The sequence below is a fragment of the Cervus elaphus genome, chromosome 31 (genome assembly GCF_910594005.1).
Source record: "Cervus elaphus chromosome 31, mCerEla1.1, whole genome shotgun sequence".
Classification (NCBI taxonomy): domain Eukaryota; kingdom Metazoa; phylum Chordata; class Mammalia; order Artiodactyla; family Cervidae; genus Cervus; species Cervus elaphus.
The window spans coordinates 44,222,105-44,234,878 of record NC_057845.1 but is presented as its reverse complement, the minus strand read 5'-3'; the positions used below and the strand labels follow the sequence as shown (position 1 = coordinate 44,234,878).

At 39.7% G+C, this 12,774-nt stretch overlaps 1 protein-coding gene across 46 annotated transcripts in view; it reads left to right on the top strand.

Moving 5' to 3' along the window:
* The window catches only part of LOC122687350 (ABI family member 3 binding protein), a 277,123-nt gene that overhangs the window by 106,770 nt on the left and 157,579 nt on the right, over positions 1 to 12,774 (top strand). For all 46 annotated transcript variants that reach the window (XM_043892758.1, XM_043892771.1, XM_043892776.1 and 43 more), the window contains exons 5-6: positions 9,533 to 9,714; positions 10,243 to 10,298. In XM_043892758.1, coding sequence (XP_043748693.1) covers positions 9,533 to 9,714; positions 10,243 to 10,298 — 238 coding nt within the window. The remainder of the gene's footprint in view (positions 1 to 9,532; positions 9,715 to 10,242; positions 10,299 to 12,774) is intronic.

Below are 12,774 nucleotides of genomic sequence, written 5' to 3'. Positions count from 1 at the left end.
TGTTTTTACCAAGGAGCAAGTTTCTGCCTTCAGACTGTGCTCATCATTCTGTTCCTTCCATGTTCTTTGCTCTTCTGCATTTTCCTCTTCACTGATATTTGTGCCTTGCCTCTTGCTTACAAACATGCAAAAGATTTCCCTACCCCCAAACAACATATTTTCTGTTGACCCTGTTATAGCTTCCAGGCTACTTTTCAGTCTCTCTTCTTAATTCCAGAATTTCTTAGATTAATGTGCTCTCCTATTCTTGATTTCCTGACCACATTTACAGTCTTTATTCCTTTTCACTGGCTCCCACCCTCTTTCTGTTCCACTGAAACTTCTCTCGGCGATCATCAGTGATCAATTAATTGCTAGATCCCAGATATTTTTATCAGTTCTTATTCTTTTAAATCTCTCTGTGGAATTTTTGGCCATCCTCCCATTATTGAACGCTTTCTTCCTTTGAAATTTTATTTAGATTTTACTCTTACACCCTTTCTCTTCTCATTTGCTTACTTGTTTTCCTGGTTCTCAAATACGGATTAGAGATCTATCCTTGGATATCTCACCTATATATCCTCCTTATCTCAGCTGTAAGCCATGTCTTTAATTATCATGTCTATATAGAACAGTGATACTCAAACTTTGATATACTTGCAAATCATGTGGTTTAGTTCAGTTTAGTCACTCAGTCGTGTCCAACTCTGCCACCCCATGGATGGCAGCACTCCAGGCTTCCCTGTCCCTTCCCTGTCACCAACTCCCAGAGCTTGCTCAAACTCATTCCATCGAGTCAGTGGTGCCATCCAACCACCTCATCCTGTGTCGTCCCCTTCTCCTCCCACCTTCAATCTTTCCCAGCTTCAGGGTCTTTTCCAATGAGTTGGTTCTTCACATCAGGTGGCCAAAGTATTGGAGTTTCAGCTTCAGCATCAGTCCTTGCAATGAATATTCAGGACTCATCTCCTTTAGGATGGACTAGTTGGATCTCCTTGCAGTCCAAGGGACTCTCAAGAGTCTTCTCCAACACCACAGTTCAAAAGCATCAATTCTTCGGTGCTCAACTTTCTTTATAGTGCAACTCTCACATCCATACGTGACCACTGGGAAAACCACAGCTTTGACTATATGACCTTTGTCGGCAAAGTTATATCTCTTGCTTTTTAATATGCTGTCTAGGTTGGTCATAGCTTTTCTTCCAAGGAGCAAGCATCTTTTAATTTCATGGCTGCAGTCACTATCTGCAGTGATTTTGGAGCCCCCCCAAAATAAAGTCTGTCATTGTTTCCATTGTTTTCCCACCTATTTGCCATGAACTCATGGGACCAGATGCCATGATCTTAGTCTTTTGAATACTGAGTTTTAAGCCAACTTTTTCACTCTCCTCTTTCACTTTCATAAAGAGGCTCTTCAGTTCTTCACTAAGAGTGGTTTCATCTTCATATATGAAGTTATTGATACTTCTCCCGGCTATCTTGATTCTAGCTTGTGCTTTATCCAGTCCAGCATTTCGCATGAGGTACTCTGCATATAAGTTAAATAAGCAGGGTGACAATATACAGCATTGACATATTCAGTTATGTGGAAGATATTGTTAAAATGCAGGTTCTGATTCCATAGACCGGAGGAAGAGCCTGAGATTGTTCATTTTCAAAAGCTCCCAGGACTTTCTGATGGTGCTGTTCTACGAGGAATAGTAGGAGTGGTGTAAGGATGTAAATGACCTCCAATGCTGAACCTCTGATTTTGGCCCAGTTTTAAGAGTGTATTTTTCATTGTGCATTGAATACTTTCATTAGGATGACCAGGTAACAGTATTCAGCACCTCAACTCAAACTAAATTAATGTTGTCTATGCCACTAAAAAAAATCTCCTCTCCTACACTTTAACTTCCCTCTTCTTAAGTTTGAGGATTGAGTTTTGAATTTTATTTGCACTTTCCTTGGTACCCATATCCTATAAGGAGTCTAGTCTCATCAATTGTTTTGTAGAAATATAACTTTGATCTGTTTCTTTTCCCCCACTCCATTGTATTTCTTCCATGATTCACTCCTTTGTTATCTCATCTGCTGCTGCTAAGTAGCTCAGTCGTGTCAGACTCTTTGCGACCCCATGGGCTGTAGCCCACCAAGCTCCTTTGCCGTGGGATTCTCCTGCATTGGCAGGCAGATTCTTCACCACTAGCACCACCTAGGAAGCCGGATTATCTCATCTGGATTATAACAAATTGAGATTCTTCCCTCCAGTTTTTCTCTAATTCTTCCACTGCTGATAAATATAGCTTCCTTCATTACTGCTCAACTTTATTTTCCTGTCAAAGAATCTCCCCCAGGTTCCCACCATCTGGTTAAAGAAAAAAATCACAAAATTTCCCTAAGAATCTATCTCAAGGAATCTGTGAGTCATTCTCCTGACATGAGGCTTAGATTTGGTCTTGTGCTTTCCATGGATCTGGGTAGGATGTCATGCTTTCAGTCTACCACTGGGATGAGATTTGCAATGTAACCATTTTTTAAGCTCAGGCTGCAGAGGGCCATACCCAATCACCCTCAGCTGCTCTGCTTTTCGTCCTGCCTCCTTTAGTTGTGTTCAGATGTGCATCTACCGCCCTCCCTGCTCTGTGAGCTCATATTTGAATTAATGCCTGGTGTCGTACTTGTCTCCTATCACACACACAACATAGAGTCACACTTTACAGAGGTAATCCTCAACAAATGTACAAACGAATAGGCAAGTGGAATGTCTAAAACTAGCTTTAAAAGTCATCTATCTAGCCAGTCCCTTCAGTCCTTGAACTTTTTCTGAAATCAGTAAAATGGGAGTAATAACAGTAATCTCTCATAGAGATGTCAGAATTAAATGAGATGACATTTGTAAAATGTGTGGAGGGGGCCAGGGGAGGCACAGGCTGTGAGTCAGAGTCAGAGACGAAGGTCCTTGTCCACATAGTAGGGGGACTGTCCAGACATCAAGGGCGAGGACCTCAGAGAGAGGAGGCTACAGGCAGACCAAGGTGGGGGGCAGTGGGGGGTACAGAAACACAACTTTTAGAAAGATGCTCTCCGTTGGGCCATACCAAAACCTACCCTAAAAGGCATGGATAGAATCAGGTAAAAATTCTTGCATAGAGGTTGCAAAAAATGATACTGATACTGAATTTGCTGCTAATCTTCCTGTGTGCGCTTTTTTTGGGTTACCTTGTATTATGGGATAATTGCCACTTCAGATAAACTGTTCCATTTCAGATAGCACTCAAATCACTAGAGATGTCTTTCTTTTGTTGAACTTACATCAGGTAGCAGTAAGTGATAAAGAGGTTTTGGAAATGGTTTCCAGTTTGAAAATTATTCCAAGAGTCCAGAGATAGTAAGGACCTGGCCTGGGCCTGTAAGTGCTATTCAGGAGTAGAGACAAGGTTAAGTGTGAGAGGTATCACGCAGGGAAACACAGCTGGACTTGAAAACAGAGTGGACACAGGGGAGAAGGAGCGTGAAGACAACAGGAATAGGAGCACATTTGAGAATGATGAGGAGATTTTAAGGTAGTTGTGAAACTCACAGATGATTGAATCATTGGATTTGATCATGAGGTTTTACTACACTCACAGGTCAGACACAAGATTGCAAAGAGATTTGGGCATTATGAGCAGTAAGAAAACAGGAAAAAAAATAGATTACTTTGGAGAAATTTGTGTTAAAAGGTAATGACAGGAAAAAGAAGTAAATATTAGTTTTAGTCTAGCTTTGATATAATGGAAAATAGTTGAACAACTTTTTGACTCAGAGAAAGTCTCGAAGAATCAGGAGAAAGGATGCAGAGTGGACGGAATAATAAAATGGAATAAAATTACCAAGACAGTTATTTTTAGAAGGGAGAACCCTAAAATTGGAGAGGGATAAATAGAAAGTGAAGGAGGAGAGAGAGATTTTGAGAGAAAGAGGGAGAGGGCAGATTTTATATCAGCAGTCACAGTCTAAGACTGGCAGTAAGGATGTTGACAATGGGGCATCAATAGTGTCCTTTGGTGTGAAGAGAGCAAAAAAAAAAAAAAAAAAAAGTGATGTGTGGAATAGATGATGTAGGAAATATAGTGATTAATCACATAGAGATAAAAGAATTGCTAAAAAAAAAAAAAAAAAGTATAGCAAGTCCCCAAATGACCAACCATGTGCATCAATCCAGGCTAGTTTGTAAAAGGACTAGACTTATTCTGACGTTATTCAGTTTCTTCACTTAGTAGAACTCAATGCCAGTTACATCGTAAACTTTATTTATGATATTTCTACCTCTGGGGTTTCTAGCCTGAGTTCTGCCTCTGAATTTCATTGGAATAGAATGTCTTATTTGTAGCTAGAATAAAATTTTAGAAACAGAAAGGATTCAGTGATTGTCTAATCCAACCCCCATTCTTCAAAGTAGAAAATTGACGGGTAAGTGGGCAAAGAGACTCTCCTGAGGGCATGCTACTATCTTGCAGATGAAAGAGATCCAAGCCAAGCCACTATCTGCCTTCTCCATTACACTTGAAGGAATTATGGTATTTTTTAAGTTATAATAATGACTATTGTCAGTTTTGGTTTCTTGGAGAAAGCCAAGCACAGAATATTTCCAGCTGAATCAAACACCGCCCTCAACAGTTCCTAGCCACTTAATTGGGATGTGAGATGTCCTTGTTTCTAATGTCTAGTTGCTGGTCAGGCTTTCCAGAGGTCTGCTCTGATGACATTCACTGACTGCTACCTCTGTCTTTAATAGACTTGCTGCCTCTCCAAGCACTTGTGCCCAAATTTGATTAACCACAGAAAAAAAGTGCAGTCAATGTTTGATCCTGGATATCCTCAGACAATAATGGAAGTCTCTGATTATATGGAAGCCTTAAGTAATGCTAAAAGAACTTCTGATTCCTTTTAATTCTCTTCCATTTGGATTCATTTTACCTTCTCTTTGCATCTCCTTTTGCAAGCCCTGCAGTAGAAAGATAGTCCAATGTCGTACACATAGTGTTAGTTTATGGTCAGGAAACAACCCTTTTCCTGGCTCTGCCACTCATTTCCAGGCTTTAGACACTTCCCAGCCCCTCTCTTTCTTCTATAATAATTCTTGCTCTGCTAATTTCAGAATGTATTGTACAGAAACATGGAAATAAATTTAAAAATATCTGTAAGCCCTTTGCAAATGTACCACATAGACATTTCTTGAACTTGCCTTCCATTTGCATTGACTCTATGAGAATGCTGAGATCTGGTAAGTGAAGCAATATGCAATGATATATTACAAAATACAACTATAGATATAATGACTTAAATCAGTATTTTTTTGGTGATTGAGTCATTGGCCATTTAGAGCAACTATATTCTAATTATAGAATGACTCTATGAGTACCAAAGTATCCATTCTATTTGTTTTGTTACATCAATTTATTTCCCTTCCTCAGTTCTTGTCTCAATGTAACAAAGATTTGGAATGACAGACTGCAGCTCAAGCAGGCAGGATTTCTTAGCTCCTGTCTCATGGAAGCAGGGATTCGAAACAACAGACTGGTTACAGCTCAAGCAGACAAATAGTTTATTAAACAGCAGATAGTACACTCCCAAGACATGAGAGTGGGTTGACCCTGAAGGAGTGGCCGTGATCCTGCTTGGCTTCCCTTTTTTACTCCATCTTCTCCTCTTGGTTCTGCCCTGTGCAAAATGCAAATGGGCATACACTTAAGGCCAATCAGGGAAGGGGGCATGTCTGGGCACATGCAAGATGTGGCTGTCACATATTCATCTACATGAGAGTTTTGATTGGCAGTTGCAAGTTACATAACAACAGGATCTATTGCGCATGTCTTTCCCATAATTCAGTCTGTTATCATCAGATGTCTGTATGTATAGAATATTTATGAACACTTAATGGGCTCCTGGCTGCCTAAGGTTACTTCAGGACACAGCTGTGCATCAAGGGGGCATGTGCCAGAGTTGGAGAAGCCCCTGAGGTTAATTTGTATCCACTGTGCCTAGGGTCGGAGAAGACAATGTCACCCCACTCCAGTACTCTTGCCTGGAAAATCCCAGGGACGGAGGAGCCTGATGGGCTGCAGTCCATGGGGTCGCTAAGAGTCGGACACGACTGAGTGACTTCACTTTCACTTTTCACTTTCATGCATTGGAGAAGGAAATGGCAGCCCACTCCAGTGTTCTTGCCTGGAGAATCCCACGGACGGCAGGGGAGCATGGTGGGCTGCCGTCTATGGGGTCACACAGAGTCAAGGACATGACTGAAGCGACTTAGCAGCAGCAGCAGCGCCTAGGGTGCATCTGCAGGAGTTGGAAAAGTCCCTGTGGTTATTTTTGTAGCATATCTCAGCTCCCCTGGGTGTGTCTGGGGTGGGGTTTAGGGATCAGCTTGCATCCTTTTCTGCCAGGCCACCGCTGGTTGCTCATGCCTAACTTCCGGCTTCACAGTTCCATAACATATACGGAGTACCTACCCTGTGCTAGGTTGTGCAGTATATTTATCATAAGGCCTATATTTTGCTTTAAAATCAAGAAACTATGCTTTACCACTTTATAGCTAAGTAGCCTTGTTTATGATCTTTTAAAATGTACAACTTGCCTATATTATACACTTACCAATCAAGCCAGTATTGATGAGGGAACCTAACTGAAGCCAAGGAGAAGGCCTAGCTGCCTGCACTTTTATTTTTTCTACCAAACTTGGTACAAGAGAGATTATTTAGAATGCTTTGTGATCAAAATAGAAAAAAATGTACAGGCTAGATTTTTTTTTTTTTTTTACATAGTCTTAGAATATTTCTGCCTGATTTTATTCCTAGGAAGAGGATATAAAATCAAATTTACTGGGAACCCTGGACTCCCCAGATTATCTTTGGTAATTCTGTAAGCATTGCCCTCTGCCTCCACCAGATCATGCAAGCAGCTGAGAAATGTATCCAAACTCGAGATGCGAAGCTGTGGAGGCCCATCTGCTCTAATTTTAGTTTTCTCTGCACTTCTCTGGAGTCTTGTAATAGCCAAGGCAGGGGGAAAAAGCAACAGAAATTCCATATGACATACTTGTCAACAAATATGTTTCATAACTTGCTGTTGATGGTTCAACTCACAGGACGCAGAGCACTAGTATGCTATAATGTTTGTTCCCAGTAGCAGTTAGCGTTTTGGCTGGAACTGCCTCCTCCTCTTGTTTTGTCTTCTTGACTTTGGAATGGGGTATGGAGTCCAGAGAGCTGCTTTTACTAGGGAGAAGCAAGCTAGTGAATGATTCCAAGCATTTCAGTAGTGTGTAACTAGTAAGAAAGCAAACTGGATGTATAGATACACCCCTTCTGTGTACTTAGAAAACTATAACCCCCTTGCTGACATCATGGGTGTGCAGCCCATGCAGTTACACAGGCTCTCCACTTAGAAAGACCATACTTGGTTTAATGCTCTGCTGTCACTGTCCTAAAACTCTTAATAATTCTTGAATAAGGGGCCCCATGTTTTCATTTTGCAACGAGCTCCACTATTTATGTAGACAGTCCTGGCCCTTATTTCTAGAGATTCTGGGTTTTTTTTTTTTTTTTTTCATATTAAGAACTTGTGTCTGGCACTTAGAGGGGATACAATAAACAATTTCAGCCTGGGTAAATAAGGGACTTTCGGGCTTTAAATAAAACAATTGACATAAATCTTAGTGCATTTAATTTTGTGGGACGAGGAGTCGGGGAAGATACTAAATTTTGGGGAGAAAATTGACAACGTGCATCATTTTGTAATTTTCTTTTTCGTAATCTGCTTATAGAACCTATTGGCATTGATACATGTAGCCCTTCTCATTGCTGTGTCTAAGAGCAATATACCCCCTGTCCTGATCTGTCCAGGCTCCCCACTTAGGGAGGCTCTTCAGAAAGAGCCAGAGGAGCTTTTCCTTCTTTTCTGTTTCCACCACTGTTGCTGGTAAACATCACTGGCTAGATGACACTGGTCTGGCAAATAGATGGGGAAACAGTGGCTGACTTTATTTTTGGGGGTTCCAAAATCACTGCAGATGGTGATTGCAGCCATGAAATTAAGACGCTTACTTCTTGGAAGGAAAGTTATGACCAACCTAGACAGCACATTAAAAAGCAGAGACATTACTTTGCCAACAAAAGTCCATCTAGTCGAGGCTATGGTTTTTCCGGTAGTCATGTATGGATGTGAGAGTTGGACTATAAAGAAAGCGGAGTGCAGAAGAATTGATGCTTTTGAATTGTGGTGTTGAAGAAGACGCTTGAGAGTCCCTTGGTCTACAAGGAGATCCAACCAGTCCATCCTAAAGGAAATCAGTCCTCAGTGTTCATTGGCAGGACTAATGTTGAAGCTGAAACTCCAACACTTTGGCCACCTGATGTTGAAGAGCTGACTCATTTGAAAAGACCCTGATGTTGGGAAAGATTGAAGGCAGGAGGAGAAGGGGACGACAGAGGATGAGATGGTTGGATGGCATCACCAACTCGATGGACATGGGTTTGGGCGGACTCTGGGAGTTGGTGATGGACAGGGAGGCCTGGCGTGCTGCGGTTCATGGGGTTGCAAAAAGTCAGACACGACTGAGCGACTGAACTGAAATGAAGTTAAGTGATCTTTCTGAAACATCATTTTCACATGTGATTAATGATTCCTACTACTTAAGATGTTTTTGTGACAATTAAATGTATTGCCTGGTGAGTCATTAAATGAGATAATATATGCAAAGCCTATTATGTGATAAAGATGAAAAAAAAAAAAAACAGTAGTGAGGACTATTATCACTTTGCCATACATGTTTCTGAATATTATGAAGCCCAAAGCAAATATGTAACAGTGATCTTGAATTTGCATTGTTTGGTCTTTCTCACTGTGTTCTTCACTTGACTATTGGCATTTTTTTTTTTTTTTTTTTTTTACTAATGAGAAAATTGTCCCCCTGAAATGTAGTCCTGGATGCATTAGAGTCTGAGGTTCCTCTTTTACAAAATTGAACAATATTACCTTTAACAAAACTTCATGGAATTAAAAGGCTTAAACTCATACAGTTATAAAGCTATAATATTAAATATTTATAAAAATATGTCTGTATTCTTTTCTGTTCATTTCGAAACAGATGAATGTTTAGTGTTCTCAGACTTCCACTTTGCAAAACAGCAAATAATAGAACTGTGTGTGCAGTATGCTAAGTTGCTTCAGCCTTGTCCGACTCTGCGACCCCATGGACTGTAGCCTGTCAGGCTCCTCTGTCCATTTGATTCTTCAGGCAAGAATACTGGAGTGGGTTGCCATTTCCTTCTCCAAATAGAAATGAGAGAGCTGGAATTCTGTCAGACCATGATTGTGCTCCTTCCTGGTCCCTGAACTCACTATTAGAAATTAAAAGCTCAGGCATACATTGAGCAATTTTTTTTCATGTTCTTTGCAAATTAAAAATCTTAACAGAAGCCAATATTAAATCTTAAGAGTAGATGGGGGTCTGTGATATATTAAGAAACTTGAAATACATTCTGAATCTCCCTGTGGTTTTACAGCATATTTTGCTTATTTGACAGATACTATACAATTCGCTATAGAGAAAAGGATAAGGAAAAGAAATGGATTTTTCAACTCTGTCCAGCCACTGAAACAATCGTGGAAAATCTAAAGCCTGACACAGTTTATGAATTCGGAGTGAAAGACAATGTAGAAGGTGGAATTTGGAGTAAGATTTTTAATCACAAGACTATTGTCGGAAGTAAGTACTAGAACTTTTCAGTGAGCTTTCTGTACTATTTTTTTTCCAATTATAAATTTTTATTTTATTAGTTGTGTAATATGAGCTAATTCTCACTTTCTGTATTTATGAAAATATAAAAGTAAACAATTTGAGCATTAATGATTCAGTATCTTCTATAGTGAGTGTTTCTTTGAAAAATGATTAACATTTGACAGTAACAAACCATTCAAAATTTATTTGGCCATTGGTCTTGTTTTAAATCAATCTCTGAACAATAACTGAGCCAAAAAACAATACTGTGTGTGAATATTCAGTGAAACAGCTGGACCAGTGGAAATGAACATGCAAAGACTTTATGGGGCCTGAGGCTTGTTTCCTATCGTCCTTTGTTTCAAACATCATTAGGATCAGTGTTGAAATGATAGCAAATAAAATAATATGCCCAAGTTACAGCAGTAGTTGTAGTTGTCTTCATAATGACTAGTAAGAATTGATTTAGGATAAAGAAGAATGAAATGAATGTCATTTTCTTTTTGTTTTTGTCAGGTAAAAGCAAAGTAAATGGGAAAATCCAAAGTACCTATGACCAAGTCCACTCTGTGGTATGTACCACGTTATTTTCCAAGAACGGTCTTTAAAAAATGTCTGTATTACACTTTTATTTAAATAGGGAAGTGGTCCTTTTATGAGGTACTGAAACTGGATTACCTGCCTAGCTATTGAGTATTGGTATGTGACATTTTAGGAATTAGTTTCTTTCTCAGAAAATGGAGGTAGAAGCTTGAGACCAAATTATCTCTAATTTGTTTAAAGCTCTAAAATTCTGATATTCAACATAGTTAACCTAGTATTTCAGTATTCCATTTATTTTGAGATTATTCTTATTATCTTCTGTCCCATGGGTTGTTTTCCACCATAAGATGTTTCAAGAGTGAATTAGTAGATGCTCTCGTTACCCTGCAATTGTTCAAATCTTTCCTCTATTTTCCAACATTTCCTACTTAAAAGTTCAGTTCAGTTCAGTCGCTCAGTTGTGTCCAACTCTTTGCAACCCCATGAACCGCAGCACACCAGCCCTCCCTGTCCATCACCAACTCCCAGAGTCCACCCAAACCCATGTCCATCGAGTCAGTGATGCCATCCAACCATCTCATCCTCTGTTGTCCCCTTCTCCTCCTGCCTTCAATCTTTCCCAGCATCAGGGTCTTTTCAAATGAGTCAGCTCTTCACATCAGGTGGCCAAAGTATTGGAGTTTCAGCTTCAACATCAGTCCTTCCAATGAACACCCACACTGATCTCTTTTAGGAAGTACTGGTTGGATCTCCTTGCAGTCCAAGGGACTCTCAAGAGTCTTCTCCAACACCACAGTTCAAAAGCATCAATTCTTCGGCGCTAAGTTTTCTTTATAGTCCAACTCTCACATCCATACATGACTACTGGAAAAACCATAGCCTTGACTAGATGGACTATTGTTGGCAAAGTAATGTCTCTACTTTTTAATATGCTGTCTAGGTTGGTCATAACTTTCCTTCCAAGGAGTAAACGTCTTTTAATTTCATGACTGCAATCACCATCTGCAGTGATTTTGGAGCCCAGAAAAATAAAGTCAGCCACTGTTTCCACTGTTTCCCCATCTATTTGCCATGAAGTGATGGGACCAGATGCCATGATCTTAGTTTTCTGAATGTTGAGCTTTAAGCCAACTTTTTCACTCTCCTCTTTCACTTTCATCAAGAGGCTCTTGAGTTCTTCTTCACTTTCTGCCATAAGGGTGGTGTCATCTGCATATCTGAGATTATTGATATTTCTCCCGGCAATCTTGATTCCAGCTTGTGGTTCCTCCAGCCCAGCGTTTTTCATGATGTACTCTGCATATAAGTTAAACAAGCAGGGTGACAATATACAGCCTTGACATACTCCTTTTCCTATTTGGAACCAGTCTGTTGTTCCATGTCCAGTTCTAACTGTTGCTTCCTGACCTGCATACAGCTTTCTCAGGAGGCAGGTCAGGTCAATCCTTTTCAAAATGAAGCAGCAGCTGGTTTGTTTTCTAACATGCCCAGCCTCTGTTCAGTGCAGTTGGTGTGTGTCTATTTCATGTGCCTGCCATTTTCTCATCTAGAATCCTGTTCACACTTCTGATTTCTTCCTTAAAGTAGATATGTAGGTACTTAGCCCAGGAATTAGTTGTTTAGATTTTTAACAATTTTTAAACTTTCTAATATGTCTGGTCAACTTTTTTTTTTTTTTTTTTTTACCAATTTTCAATCTTGCTGGCAATGGATCAGAGTTATCTTGATATAGTACCCTGATTCTCAACATTATGTATCTCCATCACTAAATTTTTGGCTAGTGTAATAATGTAAAATGGTTTGTAAACCTTATTTCTGATTGCTGATGAAGCAGTACTTAGTTCACTCATTTATTAGTCATTTGTATTTTCCATTTTATGACCTTTAGTTTCAGTTCTTTGTTTATTGGGCATCTTGTGGGTTTTTTATTGAATCGTTTAAAGACACTAAAGAACAAAGATTCTTTGTGATATCATCTAGAAACATTATTGTCACATTTGTTATCAATTTTGTTTATGGGAATTTGTGAAATAGCCAAGTCTTAATTTGCTTAATGAAGTTATTTGTCTTTCCATTGTCATATCGTCAATTGCCTAATATTTTAGTAAGCTCTTCCTTATCCAGAGATCAGATAAATAATTCTCTCTTTTTTTTTTTTAGTTTTAGTGGTTTGATTTTGTAATAATTTAAACTATGTGGGTTTTATCTTGCTATCTTATATGCAGTAAGGTCCTGCATATTTGAGGGTATGTACTTTTCCCAAATACTTAAGTAATCAGCTTAGTACCAAGTATTGAATTCTGCCATTCAAGGGACCATTGTTAATGTTCCTTCCCTGGTGGCTCAATGGTAAAAAATCCACCTGCAGTGCAGGAGACCTGGGTTCGATCCCTGGCTTGGGAAGATCCCCTGGAGAAGGAAATGGCAACCCACTCCAGTATTCTTGCCTGGGAAATCCCGGGGATAGAGGAGCCTGGTGGGCTACAGTCCATGGGGTCACAAAGA